The sequence below is a fragment of the Tursiops truncatus genome, chromosome 9 (assembly GCF_011762595.2).
Source record: "Tursiops truncatus isolate mTurTru1 chromosome 9, mTurTru1.mat.Y, whole genome shotgun sequence".
NCBI classification, from domain to species: Eukaryota; Metazoa; Chordata; class Mammalia; order Artiodactyla; family Delphinidae; genus Tursiops; species Tursiops truncatus.
In genome coordinates, this window is record NC_047042.1 from 93,799,258 (window position 1) to 93,816,861 (window position 17,604).

The following is a 17,604-nucleotide window of genomic DNA, read 5'->3' on the forward strand; positions in this document are numbered from 1 at the left end:
AATAAATCATCAAATGAATGAACGAGTGAATGGGACAATTCTCCTTTCGGAAGAATTCTAATTAATAAATGTAGAAGAAATGAGGGAAATAGAAAATCTCGATTAGAACACCACAGTAATCATTGCTGCAGGCAAGTTCTACTGATAAATGATAAAGCTGGTAGGTGAAACTTTAAGGAGGAACAAGACTTATGCAAGCCTCAAAGTATCTCCCCCCAAAATATGTCTTAATTACTGCGATGGTTTTAACATATGTCCACAAATTCTTTGATGTTCTTCCCTCCAGAAGGTGGGTTTAATCTACCCAACCCCTAACCCCACCCCCCAGAGTGGGCTGCACTTAGTGACTTCCTTCCAAAGAATACAACATGGAAAGGAGGGAAATACTGATCAACAGTGACCAAGTGATCAAAGTTAACATCACTGACAATGAATCATGTTTATGTTGGAAACCCCCTGACTCAAGTGCAGAAGAGCACTTCACCTCTGTGGTATACTTCCCCCAAATCCATAACCCCAGCCTTGGCATGAGAAAACACCAAACCCAAATTGAGGGACACTCTACCAAATACTTGCCCAATACTTCTCAAAAGTGTCAAGATCACGAAACACAAGAAAAGGCCAAAACACTTTCATAGATAAGAGGACTGGTGGCGCAGTGGTTAAGAATCCACCTGCCAGCGCAGGGACATGGGTTAGATCACTGGTCCGGGAAGATCCCGCATGCCAAGGAGCAACTAAGCCCATGCGCCAAGCTACTGAGCCTGTGTGCCGCAACTACTGAAGCCCGTGAGCCACAACTACTGAAGCCCGTGAGCCACAACTACTGAAGCCCACGCCCCTAAGAGCCCATGGTCCTCAACAAGAGAAGCCACCGCAATGAGAAGCCCACACACCGCAAGGAAGAGTAGACCCCGCTTGCTGCAACTAGACAAAGCCCGTGTGCAGCAACGAAGACCCAAAGCAGCCAAAAATAAATAAATAAATAAAAACTTGAAAAAAAAAAAAAAAGAGGAGACTAAAGAGACATGACATCTAAATGCTGTGGGGTACCCTGAACTGGTTCCTGGAGCAGAAAAAGTCATTAGTGTAAAGACGGGTGCAGTATGAAGCCTGTAATCTAGTTAATTTTTAAGTGTTAATTTCTCAGTTTTGATGTTATACCATGGTTATGTAAAATGTTCACATTAGGGGAAGCTGGTTGAAGGATATGCAGAAACTCTTTGTACTACCTTTACAACTCTTCTGTAAGTCTAAAATTATTTCCAAATATAAAGGTATTTTCAAAATAAAATCTTATTACCGGGCTAAATTAGCTCTTGGATACTTTTAAATTAATATCAGTATTACTGGAGGAAAACAAAGTATAATTTTTTTAGTTTCAGTGATCATCAAGAAATTAGTTTAATGTGAAAGTGAGTGAAGATAACCTCATTTCTCATTCCATTTTCTTTGTTTTACTCTATGTAAAGGTTTCCACTGTGTCCTTGTGTTCTGAAGGCCTAGGATTGTTTTTCCAAAGCGTACAAATGAGAAGTGAAATGTTTATTATGTTTTAAAATTCATAAAATTAGTAATATTAAAAATAATTTTAATAAAATTAAATGGAACTTAGAAAGTTCTGTTTCTTTGCATTAAATGTAATCCCAGTATAAGACAACATGACATACTTACCGGTAAAAGTAGGGCAGACCATTCCCATTATCCCTCCAATTATCGTTGCAATAAGGTCTCCTTTCCTTCACTCACTCACAATATGTATTGATTACCAAATATATTCCAGACATCGTCCTAAACTCTTGAGAAATTAAAAACAAAACAAACAAACAAAAGTATCATTGGGGCACTTCTTACTCTGCCCCAGTCCCAGAAAGTTCTTGTAACTGCCAACTAACACTAATAACTAACGTGAATAGGAACTCTTTCACTCCTCACAAGTCTATAGGTAGGGTTACCATTATATATCCCGTATTTTTATGCCTATTTTTACGAGGGACGAGGATACTGTGGTTCAGAGAGGTCAACAGGCTTGCCAGAGGTGCACAGCTAAGCAAGAGGCAAGTGCATCTCAAACCACGCCCCTTTGCCCCAGACTCCACCCCAGGGCAGGGCGGTGACCACGAGGTGAGCGGGTCACCACAGCGGCGCGCTCCCCAGGGGACGCCCCTCACCCTCGCCCTCCACGGCCGCCCTCGGGTGGCCCCCCACACTCCGACCAACCACCTGACTCTGTCCCGGGGGCGGATTTCCCCTGCGAGGCTGCGCGGCCGGGGCGGGGCGGGGCGGTCCTCCGGGGAGGCCGGGCGCCGGGGCGGGGCCGCCGGGCGCCGGGGCGGGGTCGCCGCGCGCAGGAGGAAGGAAGCCGGCGCGCTTCCGGGGCCGTGGTGGCTTCGCCTGCGCCCAGTTGCACCATGGGACCGCTGCCGCGGACTCTCGAACTCTTCTACGATGTGCTGTCCCCCTATTCCTGGCTGGCCTTCGAGGTGACGCCGGGGGAGCCGCTTCGGCCGGGGCTTGGAGGACGAGGGCAGAGGGAAGGGCGAGCGAAGGGCGTAGGGACCGCAATCTCGTGAAAGTCCTGGCGCTGCCCGACGCGGTTTAGGACAAGCAGATAGAGAGCCAGGCTGAAGGTCACTTTGTTGGTAAACCGGATACGATCGCTGGCTCCAGGTCGAACCCTTATAGCCTAAGGCAGGGGCTTCCCCCAGTGGTTAAGAAGATGATCAACTTCAGAGAATCAGGATATAAGCCCTCTTCGTAGCCCTCCGATTTCCGTTTGGTGGGGGTGTGTGTGGAGTGAAGAACAGATTAAAAACTGTCCACAGGAGCAAAGGTCCTGGGGTCGATTTCTAGCAGTGGAGAGGGTTTTGCCCTTTCAAACCAAACAATTTAGGACGTCCTCATAACCCCTTGTCTGCGCCTATAGCTTCTGGCTGATGACTGCCGTGAAGCACCCTTCCCCTCCCTCAGCCATTTTCACTCTCTATCTTCGCCCCCGCCCTGCAGGTCCTGTGCCGGTATAAGAACATCTGGAACGTCAGCCTGCAGCTGCGCCCGACCTTAATTGCAGGAATCATGAAAGACAGCGGTATGAAGGCAGCAGCGTTTCCGGCAGGGATTTGAGGGAAGACTGATTGCAAAGGCCCAGGGGAGTGGCCCTCCACTGGGTCTTCATATTGGCGGCAGCAGCTAGTAACATGCCCTCTACCTGAAGCCCCGGTAGGGGTCCCCCAGTCCTGGGACCCTTAGGTCGTCCCTCGCCAGTGAGCCCAACTTTCTGCTTGCAGGAAACCAGCCGCCAGCTTTGCTTCCCCGCAAAGCCCTATACTTGAAAAATGACGTTAGGCGCCTGGGACGGTATCTCCAGGTTCCCATCCACTTACCCAAGGATTTCTTCTTTGTGATCTTTGAAAAAGGTGAAGAGAGTGGGATGTAGATGGGGCCTCAAGTAGAGAGGAGTGGATTTGGAGATTGCAGGACCAGAAAGGAGGGGTTCGGGTGATTCCATGAAGTGAAACAAGCCTTGGGAAAACTCAGGATCAGAGTTAAGGGAGCAGAAGGTTTGAGGATGTCAGGGGAGGGAGAGCAGGACAAACGGGTTATAAGAAACGTGGGTGGGAGCCTGAGGGCGTTGGAGCACTGGGGGGTGTCAGAAGCAGGAAAGAGCTGGTCTTCCATGGGGAAACAAGCTAGAGGAGCCCTACCTCTGAGTGCCTCTGTCCCACAGGAAGTTTGACAGCCATGCGCTTCCTCACCATCGTGAAACTGGAGCACCCGGAGTTGCTGGAGAAAGTGTCCAGGGAACTGTGGATGCGCGTCTGGTCACGGGTGAGGGCGGGGCTCTGGGAACCCACTTGCAGGGAGACCCTGGATGATTCGATGACCCTGTCCTAGGCTCAGTCCAGGTCCTGCCTTCCCCATCGTTCACTGACCTAGTGTCCTCCATCACGCCCCTCACCTTGTACTGAGTGTCCTCTTTTTTCCAGGACGAAGACATCACGGAGCCCCAGAGCATCCTGGCCGTGAGTGTCCCCACTCCTCCCGTGGGGAGTCTGAGGATAGTTGACCTCCGGGGGCAAAGAGAACATCGTTTTCTTATTGGGTAGAAGAGGTCATAGTTAGGGGAGAAAGGATCTTTGATAGGCGAAATTACTAAAGGGTTGGAAGTAAGAGGACTCGCGAAAGACTATCCCATGGTTGAAAGAGGAAGTGCACCATTCTACATGGGTAGCACGTATTTGATGCAAGAAGCCAGTGGGAGAGAGGTGTTGAATGTTGGCACCTGCAGATGTGAAGTACTGGCAAGTCTTGGCCCCAAAGACTCCAACACAGACCTCACCATCACATCCAGGAGACTTTAAAAACAGGCTTTAAAAAGACAAAAAGAGGGCTTCCCTGGTGGTGCAGTGGTTGAGAGTCCGCCTGCCGATGCAGGGGACACGGGTTCGTGCCCCAGTCCGGGAAGATCCCACATGCCGTGGAGCGGCTGGGCCTGTGAGCCATGGCCGCTGGGCCTGCGTGTCCGGAGCCTGTGCTCCGCAACGGGAGAGGCCACGGGAGTGAGAGGCCCACGTACCGCAAAAAAAAAAAAAAAGACAAAAAGAGATAACTGACTCAAGCCAAAATTACGCAGAAGCCTGAGTGAGAAAAATGGAAATAGCTCAAAACGTTAAAATGTGTGCCAGCCATAGATAGGGCTATGACAAGTAAGTGTTTCTGCAGGATTGAATCGGAAAATTCAACACCATATTTTTTTTTCCCTTAAGTTTACAAAAGACAGTTGAGGCATATTCAAATGTAATAGATAAAACGACAAGTCACAAAAAAGTTAAACATACAAAGCATGCCAATGTATCCTTCATGTTTTTATTCTTGCAAAGTCTATGCCCAGGCTTGCTTTTTCACTTAATATTTAACAGTCCTTTTCCATGCCATTTAAAACTCTCGGAGAGTATAATTGTTAGTTTCCACATAGCATTCCATTCAGTGGATTTGTTTAGTTAACCACTGCCCTATTATTGAACCCTTGGTCAGAACACAATTCCCTCATGTGGTCAAAGACAACGTCATGGATGACTTTGCATTTCCCAGTCCAGGTCGTGGAGGTCAGGTCCCAGTGGTTGTCAACCCTGGCTGTATATTAAAATCACCTGCGCACCACCGCCCAGAAATTCCGACGTACTTGTACTCAGGGATGACATGCAAACTGGGATTTTCAAAAGCTCCGCCAGGAGATTCTCATATGTGCAGCTAAAGTGAAGAGCCACCGATCCCAGCAAACCCCAAACTGAAGCCTTCAACGTTCTCTTGAAGCCAGACACTCATAGCTGTAGCCGTGTGCCTTGTCCAGAGTCCGCAGGAAATTCTATAGGAATTAGAGCCCAGCCCTTGATTCAGGAGTTCTAAGAAGTAGGAAGGCACGAGCCCCAGACTTACTGTCAGGGGACTCAGACTCTAGCATTGGCTCTGCTACTAACAAGCTCTTCAACACTGACCAAGATATGTACGTTTCTGGACTTCAGGCTCATCTGTTGACAAAGTGGTTGGGAAGCTGGTCTCTAAGATGCCCTCTGGCATTAGATTTCTGCAACTCTGCCTCTGCCACCCACTCTTTCCACCCATCTCATGATTTTGAAGGGAAAAACAGCCCCCGTTGGCAAGGATAGACCTCCACTCATGGGTGGGTAAAGGCATTGCCAGGATAACGTGGGGACACAAAATTTAAAAAACCGGTTTTTTCCTGAGATTCCCCTCCCCCACTAATGCAGACACAGTTGTGTTCCCTACCCCATCCCTTCAGGCTGCAGAGAAGGCTGGCATGTCCACGGGACGAGCCCGGGAACTTCTGGAAAGGGTCTCAACACCACAGGTGAAGAACCAGCTCAAGGAGACCACTGATGCAGCCTGCAAATACGGGGTGAGCAACTCTGTGTGTCCCCAGCCTTAGTGCTGAGACAGGGTCCCCATGCTCCTGTCCAAAAGCTGCTCACCAACCGTGAGCCCTCCTGGCTCTCCCAGGCCACCCTCACCCTCTCCCTTCCTTTCCCTGGACCCCAGGAAAGGAAGGGAGGGAGCTAGATGGTGAGAGAGGAGACAGAACTCTCCCTAGAGACCCGGAGCCTCTTATCGGACGCCTCTGGCTGCTTTGTGTCTGTGACCTCAGACCAGTATTGACGTGCAGCCTTCAATGGCAGCCCAATAACCACCTGCTCCATCACCCTCCTTCCTGCACGCCGACTGCTTTCTCCAGGCCTTTGGGCTGCCTGTCACTGTGGCCCACCTGGATGATGAAACCTACATGCTGTTTGGCTCTGACCGGATGGAGCTGCTGGCACACCTTCTGGGTAAGTTGCAGGTTCATGCTGAGCTGCCCTGGACCCCACCGCTGCGTAATATCAGTTGCCCAGAAGGATGGATTCAGAGCACAAAAAAGAATGTTCTAGGCCCTTCCAGTAATGGAGCCTCATACAGACACAGGTGTGCCTGAGGTGGAATGGGGAGGGGGCCACCTTCTCCCACAGGAGAGAAGGAAGCCTCTGTACCTTGAAGCCAGGCGGAGCTCGTCCTAGAGAACCCCCAGGGGCCTATGCGGCCAGCCTCTGGCATGATTTTCTCCATCCAGGAGAGAAGTGGATGGGCCCTGTGCCTCCAGCTGCAACTGCCAGACTCTAAGGAAGCCCAGAAGCAGCAGAGTTACTGGTATAAAAAAGCAGACTATCTCCTACCCCTCCTCCACCGTGGGGCCCTGGGACTCTGGTTTCCTGTCTCACAGAGGTTCCTCTCCGGCCCTGGGGGATGCGGGCGGGGGGCTCTGCAGTACACCGTCTACCGTTAGTCTCACGGCTGCCGTTACTTCTGTGCCTCACGAGTGCCTTTCGAGAGCCCCAAACTCTGCTTCCCACAAAATAAACCTAATGCCATCAGGCATCGTATTTCTGGGTCTGTGACTTCCCTGGTGTTTGTGTGTTCTTGTTCCTGCGATCACACCTGGCCATTCTAGGTGTTTGAGAAGAGCAGCTCACTGTGTGCTCCCAGCCCGCTGCCCACCTTGGGGCAGCTTATGTGGAGGGAGCAGGAAACAGTCCTTCTTTCTCTTCTACAGAAGCTTCCTGAGTCTGTCAGAGACAGAAAACTAAGCCGGATGGATTTTGCCCCTAACCAGTTGGGCACTGTCTTCTGACCAGCCGTGGTGCCTGAGACAGGGCTGGGGCCAGAAGCCCCTGGGGAATGAAGGCTGGAGGGAGCCAGAGCATGACTGAGCTTGCATCCAGATATGTAAACGGGGTCCAGCTACTCTAACCAGGACAAGGCCAGGCAAGGAGACTGGCCGGAGCTGCCATGGCCTGAAGACCTTGCTCGTCCCCTTATGGTTCCTTCCCCTCACCCACAAAGCAGATCCCAAGGAAAACTCAGGCCTTTCTCCCGGCTTATTATGACCCCTGTTCCCTCCCACACAAACCGATAGCTTTCCCACTCCCCCAGTTATTAATCCAAAGTCCCTGCTCTTTCTGTGCCCACTGTACGATCACCAGGATGCCTTGTGTTGCGATAGGGTCTGGACTTCTTTGTCGCCCCCAGACTAACGTGGTATAATCTCTTACTGTAGAGGCAGATTCCCCAGTCCTGGCCACTCTTCCTTTAAAGGCTCTAGCGTCCTATTTTTCTTTTCCTTTTTTTTAAGAGTAGTACTCTTTTTTTTTTTTTTTACAGTTATTCATTCATTCATTCATTCATTTATTTATTGGCTGCGTTGGGTCTTCGCTGCTGCAGGCGGGCTTTCTCTAGTTGCGGCGTACAGGGGCTGCTCTTCGTTGCGGTGCGTGTGCTTCTCTTGTTGAGCACGGGCTCTAGGTGCGTGGGCTTCAGTAGTTGTGGCATGTGGGCTCAGTAGTTGTGGCTCATGGGCTTTAGAGCACAGGCTCAGCAGTTGTGGCGCACGGGCTCAGCTGCTCCGCGGCATGTGGGATCTTCCCGGACCAGGGCTCAAACCCATGTTCCCTGCATTGGCAGGCAGATTCTTAACCACTGCGCCACCAGGGAAGTCCTAGCATCCTATTTTTCTAATCCAATAGAAGAATTTAATCTTCACTGAAGGAATGAGACAATTTCTAGACTAATCCTTAACACGTGTGATCTAGATTTTAATGTCTGAACTTATGCCAAATAGAATAAAAAATGATTATATTAGGGTTTTCCCAAAAAGAATCAATAGGATGTTTATAAATATATAGAAAGATTTATTGTGAGGTATTGGCTCACATGACTGCGGAAGCTGAGGAGTCCCATCATTTGCCATCTGCAAGCTGGAGGCCCAGGAAAGCTGGGGTCAGTTCCAGTCCAAGTTCAAAGGCCTGAGAACCAGGAGAGCCAATGTCCGAGGGAAGGAGAAGATGGCTGTCTCCGTTCAAACAGAGCAAATTCTCCCTTCTGCCTTTTTGTGCTATTCGGGCCCTCAATGGATTGGATGATGAAAACCCGCATTGGTGAGAACCACCTCTTCTACGGATTCAAATGCTAATCTCTTCTGGAAACACCCTCGCAGGCACACCCAGAAATTATGTTTTATCAGCAATTTGGGCATCCGTTAGCACAGTCAACTTGCCACATAAAACTAACCATCACAGCGAGAAAAGGAAAAGCCTCCAAATGCAGCTATATTTTATTTCAGTTAAGGAACACTCTTTTCTATAATTTAAACCGTTTCATGCTTAGTTGCTTCCTCTCCTCTCCTTCTGATCAACAGTTGTAATATAAAATTTGCAATTATGTCAATGCTCAGAATTCAATACTGAACCACTTCCTTGTGTTGTAATTCAAATTCCAAGCTTACCAAATAATATTATGCTTCTAAAACACAACTTTTTAGGTAAAATTCTTTAAAATTATATATATATATATATATATATATATATATATATTTTTTTTTTTTGGCTGCATGTGTCTTTGTTGCAGTGTGCCAGCTTCACGGGCTTCTCTCTAATTGTGGTGTGCGGGCTTCTCTCTAGCTATGGCGTGCGGCCTCCAGGGCGCTGTGGGCTCTGTAGTTTGCAGCACGTGGGCTCTCTCGCTGAGGCACGTGAGCTCAGTAGTTGTGGCACGTGGTCTTAGTTTTCCCACGGCAGGTAGGGTCTTAGTTCCCTGACCAGGGATCAAACCCACGTCCCCTGAATTGGAAGGTGGATTCTTTACCACTGGACCACCAGGGAAGTCCCAAAAGTGATATTTTTTTACAGAACCAAAACACAAGTGGTAATTAAAGACAACAAAGTATTGCATGCGTGTGGTAAAACAAAAACAAAAAACAGAGCAAGGTGTGAAATGAAAAGTGAAGAGTTCTCCCTTTCCCACTCTTCACTTTTTTGTGTATACTTTGAGAAATGCCCTTTTTTTTTTTTTTAACACAAATGTCAGGCATAATACAGAGATTCCATATACCCTTCATCCAGTTTCCCCAATGGTGACATCTTGCGTGTCTGGTACAATAACACAACCAGAAAATTGGCATTGATACAATCCATCAACCTCATTCAGATTTCGTCAGTTTGATATGCACACATTTGTGTGTCTGTGTTTAATTCCGTATAATTTTATAACCTGTAGACTCATGTCACCACAACCACAGTCTAGACACAGAATGCTTCCAGCTTAGGGAACCCTCATACTGCCCTTTTCGTAGCTATAGCCACCTCCCTCCCTCCCTCCCCACTTCCCTAACCCTTGGCAACCACGATCTGTTCACATAGTTGTCATTTTACGAGGGCTGTATGAACGGAATCAGATTGGCTTGTTTTCACTCAGCATAACCCCCTGAGGTCCACCCAAGGTACTATGTGTCTCTGTAGTTTGTAGCTTTTTTCTTTTTGTTGCTGAGTCCTGTTCCTTGGTATGGATGTGCCAGTTTGTTTAACCTGTTGAAGGACATTTAAGTTGTTTCCACTTTGGGGCTGAAAAATTTCAAATTCCAGCGTGAGTGTGTTTGTGTGTTTGTGTGTGTGTAGGCTTTCCCACACCAGCAAGCAATTTTCGGATGCCAGCAGGGTTTTCAAGAATTCAACTCAATTCTGACACTATCTACCCGGAGATAGCATTACATTCCACGTGTAAGACCACCCTCCACTTCCAGGTGCAAGTCCAGGTCATCACCTGTGCTTCTGACAGACTGGTTATAAACCAGAGGTTCCCATGACCCCCTTCTCGGGTTTAATTAATTTGCTAGAACGGCTCACAGAACTCAATAAAACCCATTTACTCACTAGATTACTGATTTATTATAAAAGTATATTAAAGGATATGATTCAAAACCCAGATGAAGAGATACATAGGGTGAGGTCCTGAACAAAGGAGCTTCTGTCCTCATGGAGATGAAGGATACATAGGGTGAGGTCCTGAACAAAGGAGCTTTTGTCCTCTGGAGCTTGGTGACCAGCATGGTGGCACATGGAAGCATCCTGGTCTCCCATTGTGGAAGCTCTCCGAAAATGGGGTTTTTATGGAGACTTCATTACATAGTCATGATTGACTAAATCTCTGGCCAATGGCAATGGATTTAACCTCAAGCTCCTCTCTCCTCCCCAGAAATCAGGGAGTGGAACTGAAAATTCCAACCCTCTAATCACTTGGTTGGTTCTCCTGGCAACCAGCCCCCCCCCCCCCCCGATCTTCAGGTGCTTCTAAAAGTCACTTCATTCACAAAAGACACCCTTATCACTGTCAACGCTTAGGAAATTACAAGGCTTTTGGAAGCTGTGAGCCAGGAACTGTGGACTAAAACCACATATATATGAGAAATATATTTTGGTCATCTGAATATCCAAATATGTGTATATAAATATATATATATATATATATATATATATATCCTATCAATCACAATCTCACAGGGGCTATCCCAGGTAAAGCTGCTATGAACATGCATGTACAGGTTTGTGTGTGCACATGAATTTTCATTTCTCTGGGGTAAATGCCAGGAGTAGTTGCTGAGTCATGTGGTAAGCGAATGTTTAGTGTTGTAAAGAAACTGCCCTACTTTTCCGGAGTAGCCATACCATTTTCCCTTCACACCGGCAATTCATGAGTGATCCAATTTTTCCACATCCTCACCAGCATTTGGTGTTATTACAATTTCTTATTTTACCTTTTCTGATTGGTGTGTAGTGGTATCTCATTGTGATTTGAATTTCCATTTCCCTAATAATATTGAACATCTTTTTGCCTATGGGGTTGAGTGGGAAGGGGAATGATGGAACTTTCTGGGTGATAGTAATGTTTCCTATCTTGATTGGAGTTTGGGTTACACCAATGTAAATTTTATCAGAACTCATGGAATGGTCCAGTTAAAATCTGTGCAATTCACTGCATGCAAATTTTACTTTAAAAAAAAAAGTTAACTGGAAACTAGTATTTAATTCTTGTTACTTTTATGCACGCTGAAGTAGCTAGGTGGAAGTGTGCTGATGTCTGCAGCCTACTTTGAAATGTATCAAAAAATAAGATATATTGATGGATAAAGTGATGGATAGATATGTAATAAAGTATAATGAAATTAGAAGCCCCTCTAATCCTTTTTAACTGTTGAAATGTATACTATGAGTATAGATTATTTTTTTAACTAAAATAATTATCTTTAGTAATCTATATCTTTAAGTTTTATGTTTAAAAAAATTTGTTAATATGGGCTTCCCTGGTGGCGCAGTGGTTGAGAGTCCGCCTGCCGATGCAGGGGACGCGGGTTCGTGCCCCGGTCCGGGAGGATCCCGTGTGCCGCAGAGCAGCTGGGCCCGTGAGCCATGGCCGCTGGGCCTGCGCGTCCAGAGCCTGTGCTCTGCAACGGGAGAGGCCACAACAGTGAGAGGACCGCGTACAGCAAAAAAAAAAAAAAAAAAAAAGTGTTAATATCCACACATTGATACTTTCACACATTGATACTATCTCAGATACTGTGTTTAATCATTAACTCTTGGGCTTCCCTGGCGGCGCAGTGGTTGAGAGTCCGCCTGCCGATGCAGGGGACACGGGTTCGTACCCCGGTCCAGGAAGATCCCACATGCCGCGGAGCGGCTGGGCCTGTGAGCCATGGCCGCTGAGCCTGCGCGTCCGGAGCCTGTGCTCCGCAACGGGAGAGGCCACAACAGTGAGAGGCCCCCGTACCGCAAAACAAAACTAAACTAAGCTAAACTAAATCATTAACTCTTTCATACAGCGTGTCAGGCTGTCATCTTTCTATCCACCTCAGAAAATCCTGGAGACCAAGATCAAAAGTGTTACATTTCCTGCATAGATAACTAGAGATTAGCAGAGGACGATGTACAATGTAAGTTACAAACAAGTGCTCCACAGTGAAATCCAGTCCCTGTGACAGGATGGTGGCCCTGTTGGTGGGTCCCTGGTGTGGCCATTACACTCAGACTTTGGCTGTAGCTCCTGGGTCAGAGCCGGGCTGCAGGAGCGGGGTGGGAAAGGGGTGATAAGCTTGGGCTTATTTTCACCAATTTACAAATTAGAAACTGAAGCCCAGAAAGGTTAAGTACTTACCCAAGGTCACACAGTTAAGTGGTAGAGCTGAGATTTGAAACCTGGCTTGGCCATCTCCAAAAAATATGTGATTAACCACAATACAGCCCTATTTTCTCATGTATGGGGACACAGTTATGTGGGACACTGTTGCCACTATCTGTAGAATTTTCTAATAAAAACAATGCTTTTTGTTACTTGGCAAAAACCACACTCAGTTTCTTAAATTTCAGGGTTGCTTTTTGTGGCATAGTGCTGAATACCTGACAGCACTGAACACCATTGTTCACTCAGTTCATTCCCAGTGAGCTTTGTACAATGTTACAACTAGCTGGTGAGGGTAATATTTATCCTTACATACTTGAGGATTCTTTGAAAGCACTTCCGTCCCCAAAATAGCAATGTTTCTGATTTACTTCCTGTTATATCATTTAACCACCTTCCCTACCCATTTGGAGGAGCTGTAAGGCAACTAACACAGAAGAAAAAACCCTCAACAGAGTTCAAAGATCAAGATTCTGAGTTTGATTCTAACTAAACAAATCATGGGCTTTCTCTGAGCTGGTTTCCTCCTCTGTAACGTGAAAATGATAATCAGATTTACCCCACGATTGTTATTAAGGATCAAATGAGATTGTGGATGTGGACCAAATTGTTTCCCACCAACACTGTGTTAGAAGAAGTCACGTGCACATGAGGCTTCTAAGAGCTGTTCAGTTAAAATGTTACTTTTTATAATCAGTCTTAATTAGCTCATAAAAGATGAGCATCCTGATAGAGACTACAATCTTAATTTCCTAATCTTGCTTTATAGGCCAATAACCTTATTTTATCTTCTGATATTCCCTTTTGCTACCTGAAAATCAGTCTTTTCTTAAGACGACAAACAATGGGGGAAATGGCATCTAACCACTCCTCCAGGGAAGACCAGGGTAACAATCTTAGAATGTCATAGGTGTTGTGTTAAATTAGGCAGCCAAAAAAAAAGTGTTAAGAGTTGGATGACATAGTGGTTAAGAGCCAGTGCTCTGGACTGGGACTGTGGGTTCAAATCTTGACCCACCCTCGATTAGCTATGTATTTTTCTCAAGTCTCTGACCTCACCTACAAAATGATATAATAACTACCCCTTATTACATTATATTTTAAGTTACCTAATTTGTGTAAAGCATTTAGCACAATGAGCAGTACGTACAAAACACTCCACACATGTTGGCTGTAAGTATAAAACAGATCCAGATTCAGAAACACAAAACCACAGAAATCTGGAGACACAGCAGCACACAGCGGTAGACGCCCGTGACCCTTCCCAGGAAGTCTGTGGATTATCTGCACTTCTCCCTTTTCCCCTGACCACCCACTTCCCTGCACCATTATCCTCCAAGATGAGGCAGTGTGGTAGACCAGCCAAGAGGAGAGTTCCAACCTCTAGCCTGGTGCTTTGTGGGAAGCTGGCAAGTAGAAAGCGGAAAGACAATTGAATTAAGTGGTGAATTCATATTCTGCTAAGGATACTAAGTTGATAAAGAAAAAAGGAAAGTAAAAACTTTGGGAAGGAGTTTGGCCACATGCATTCAGGGCAATAAAAACTTTCACCATGCTTGTCTCAGTAATGACATCCTTTAGAATTCAGCTGGAGGAAATAACCCCAAAAGAAGGAAAAATTACACCCAAGAAGATAGAATTATATATATATATATATATATATATATATATATATATATATATATATATATATTTTTTTTGGCTGCTTTGGGTCTTCGTTGCTGCGCACGGGCTTTTCTCTAGTTGTGGCGAGTGGGGGATACTCTTCCACTGTGGTGCGCAGGCTTCTCACTGCGGTGGCTTCTCTTGTTGTGGAGCACCATGAGCTCTAGGCACACGGGCTCAGTAGTTGTGGCACACGGGCTTCAGTAGTTGTGGCTCATGGGCTTAGTTGCTCCGTGGCACGTGGGATCTTCCCAGACCAGGGCTCGAACACGTGTCCCCTGCATTGGTAGGTGGATTCTTAACCACTGTGCCACCAGGGAAGCCCAGAATTGTATTTTTTGTTGTGCGTTTTTTTTTTTCTTTTTTCAGAATTATATTTTTTAAACAGCTTTATAGAGGTACAATTCACCCCTTTAAAGTGTAAAATTCAATGCGTTGTGGGGTATTTTTGGTATATTCACAGAGTTGTACAAGCATCACTACTACCTAATTAGAAAACATTTTCATTAACCCAAAGCAATAAATCCATTCACAGTTACTTCCTATTCCTCCCTCTCTCCAGCCCTTAGCAACCACTAATCTATTTTTTTGTCTCTTAAAGCATTAATTTTGATGACCAAGAGGAAAAAAAAAGAAAAATTGAATAAAATAAACTCAATGTTATTGAATAACATAATAAAAAGGTCTGTTAAATTATGGTATATCCATTCAATAAAATATTATCTTATTGGCTGTTAGAAATTACTACAAGAAAAACTATATCAAAAGGCAATTCTGTTACAATGTTTAAAGTTTTTTTAAAGATAACAAAATGGTGAACATACTCTGATCTCAACTAGAGTATATTCTGGTTTGTGTGAACAGACTGGAAGAAATGTATAGAAATTTTAAGTGGCCATGTTAGGGCAATGAGATTGTGGACAAGTTTTTCTTTAGCTTTTAAATATTTTTTAACATTTTATATTTTTTTAAAAATGGAATTTTTAGAAAATCTATTTAAAGTTATTGAAATAGAGAATATATTGTAGGGCACAGCCAGACAGCAGTCCAGCCCCTATGACTTGGATCCAGTTCGTACTTAACAAATCTCTCTAGTGCAGGCTCCTTCTAGCAACCAAGAGCCTTAAGCTACAAAGGTCCCACCTCACCCAGGCTGCATGACTTTTCACACTGTAGACTTTCAGGCCTTCACCCTTTGGCCCTCTTACCTCTCAGCCGACACTCCCCAAACCCCCCAGAGCTCACTCCTTAACTAAGCCTTCTTAGTTATCATTGCATACCAGTGACTCTTGGCCAATTTCCTTCTATTAATATATTCACTGTAGGTCCTTCTGATCCCAGCCATACTTTCTCCTTATGAGCTGAATAGTAAGAAAATTGGTGGAAACAAGATATTCATCCCTCAGTATTGGTAGGGGATTGGTTCCAGGACCCCCAAATGCGATGAATGTGGAAAAGCCTTCATTCAAAGCTCACATCTCATTGGATATCATAGAGTACACACTGGAGTGAAACCCTACAAATGCTCAAAATCTGAGGATGCTCAAGTCCCTTATATAAAATGGTGTAGTACTTGCATACAACCCAGCACATCCTCCTGTACACTTTAAAACCATCTCTATGGGGCTTCCCTGGTGGCGCAACGGTTGAGTGTCTGCCTGCCAATGCAGGGGACACGGGTTCGAGCCCTGGTCTGGGAGGATCCCACATGCCGCGGAGCAACTAGGCCCGTGAGCCACAACTACTGAGCCTGTGCGTCTGGAGCCTGTGCTCCGCAACAAGAGAGGCTGCGATAGTGAGAGGCCCGCGCACCGCGATGAAGAGTGGTCCCCACTTGCCACAACTAGAGAAAGCCCTCGCACAGAAACGAAGACCCAACACAGCAAAAATAAATTAATTAATAAACTCCTACCCCCCACATCTTCAAAAAAAAAACCATCTCTGTTACTTATAATACCCAACAATGTAAATGATTTGTAATAACTGTAAATACAATATAAATGTTATATAAACAGTTGCCAGCACTCAGCAAATTCAAGTTTCGCTTGTTGGAACTTTCTAGATTTTTTTTTTTTATGAATATTTTCTATGTGAAGTGGGATGAATGTGAGTCAATGCGGAACCCGCAGATTTAAAGGGCCAGCTGCAACTGAAACCATGCCCCTCAGACTGGGACTCGAACCCATGCAGCTGGGACTCAAACCCGGCCAGAACCCACAGTCTTCCAACTGAGATCACACACCTGGTTTCAGGACTTAATGAAGCTCCGTTCTTGATGTCTCATCGCAGAAAGAATTCAGTGAGAGACAAACGGATAGATAAGAAGTGGATTTATTTAGAGAGAAACACACTCCATAGGCTGTGGGCCATCTCAGAAGGTGAGAAAGGCACCGGGTTATGGGGTTGTCAGTTTTTGTAGGGGTGGGTAATTTCCTAGGCTAATGAGTGGGAGGAGTATTCCAGCTATTTTGGGAAGGGGCGGGGATTTCCAGGCATTGGGCCACCGCCCACTTTTTGATCCTTACGGTGGGTCTCGGAACTGTCATGGCGCCTGTGGGTGGTGTCATTTAGCTTGCTGATCTGTTACAGTGAGTGTATTGTGAGGCTCAGGTCTAGTGGAAGTTGACTTGTCCGCCATCTTGGACCCATTTGGTTCTAATCAGTCTATGTCACGTCCTCGGGCTATGTCATGCTTTCAAAGGTTGTGCCCTGACCCCTTCCCTCCGGTTTCATAACAACCAGCTCTCCTCCTCTTACTAAGTGCAAGCTCCCTGTGCTCGCCACACGATGGGCCAACAAATCGGGAGGCAAGGTGTTGAGGCAAGGAACACGACTTTATTCGGAAAGCCGGTAGACCAAGAAGATGGCGGACTAGGGTCCCCCCAAAAAACATCTTATTGGGGTCTGGATGCCAGTTTCTTTTATAGAATCAGAGAGGGAAGTAAAGTAAAAAGGTAGAATAGAGAGAGAGAGGCGGGGAGGAAGTAAAGTAAAAAGGACTATCAGTCTCGCAAAACATCGCTTGGAATGGCCAGCCTCGGGGAGGGGATGTGTTGATTTCTTCTCTCTCGCAGCCATTCACAGGTGGGTAGGGTTCCCAGAGGCAGGCCATTATGTATGATTATAATAACAAAAGCAATGAGAAAGGCTAAAGTCAAAGAAACAGATCCCACACGGAGTCAAAATTGGCTCTCTTCCCTGTTACTCTCCCACCCTGCATTCCCACTTCCGAGAGAGACACGGCTCATTTAGACTATCATAGCCTTCCTGTTACGTCGATCACCTCCCTCTCCGTTGTCTGTCTGGGGCAGAGAATCGACACTGACACCCCACCACTACTTACACACACAACCCCAGGCACACTCACTCTCATCCATGTCATTT

At 46.1% G+C, this 17,604-nt stretch overlaps 1 protein-coding gene across 4 annotated transcripts; it reads left to right on the forward strand.

Moving 5' to 3' along the window:
* Positions 1-2,328: 2,328 nt before the first annotated feature.
* GSTK1 (glutathione S-transferase kappa 1) lies at positions 2,329-6,947 on the forward strand. Of its 4 annotated transcripts, none has more exons than XM_019933859.3 (8): positions 2,329-2,483; positions 3,007-3,088; positions 3,288-3,416; positions 3,728-3,828; positions 3,987-4,022; positions 5,801-5,917; positions 6,195-6,344; positions 6,623-6,947. In XM_019933859.3, exons 1-8 carry the CDS (start codon positions 2,412-2,414, stop codon positions 6,833-6,835), a joined length of 900 nt encoding a protein of 299 aa, XP_019789418.2. In that variant the 5' UTR covers positions 2,329-2,411; the 3' UTR covers positions 6,836-6,947. The 4 variants fall into 4 exon arrangements, with proteins under 4 accessions (XP_019789418.2, XP_004319394.3, XP_019789417.2 ...); XM_004319346.4 differs by having other exon boundaries at positions 2,330-2,483; positions 6,251-6,344; positions 6,623-6,882; XM_019933858.2 differs by having other exon boundaries at positions 2,397-2,552.
* The last annotated feature ends 10,657 nt before the right edge of the window (positions 6,948-17,604 follow it).

Coding starts and splice junctions, on each gene's coding strand:
- GSTK1 (XM_019933858.2), top strand. CDS start 2,412: ATGGGACCGCTGCCGCGGACTCTCGAACTCTTCTACGATGTGCTGTCC. Junction 2,553..3,006: donor GGGAAGGGCGAGCGAAGGGC/GTAGGGACCGCA, acceptor CCCGCCCTGCAG/GTCCTGTGCCGGTATAAGAA. Junction 3,417..3,727: donor CTTTGTGATCTTTGAAAAAG/GTGAAGAGAGTG, acceptor TCTGTCCCACAG/GAAGTTTGACAGCCATGCGC.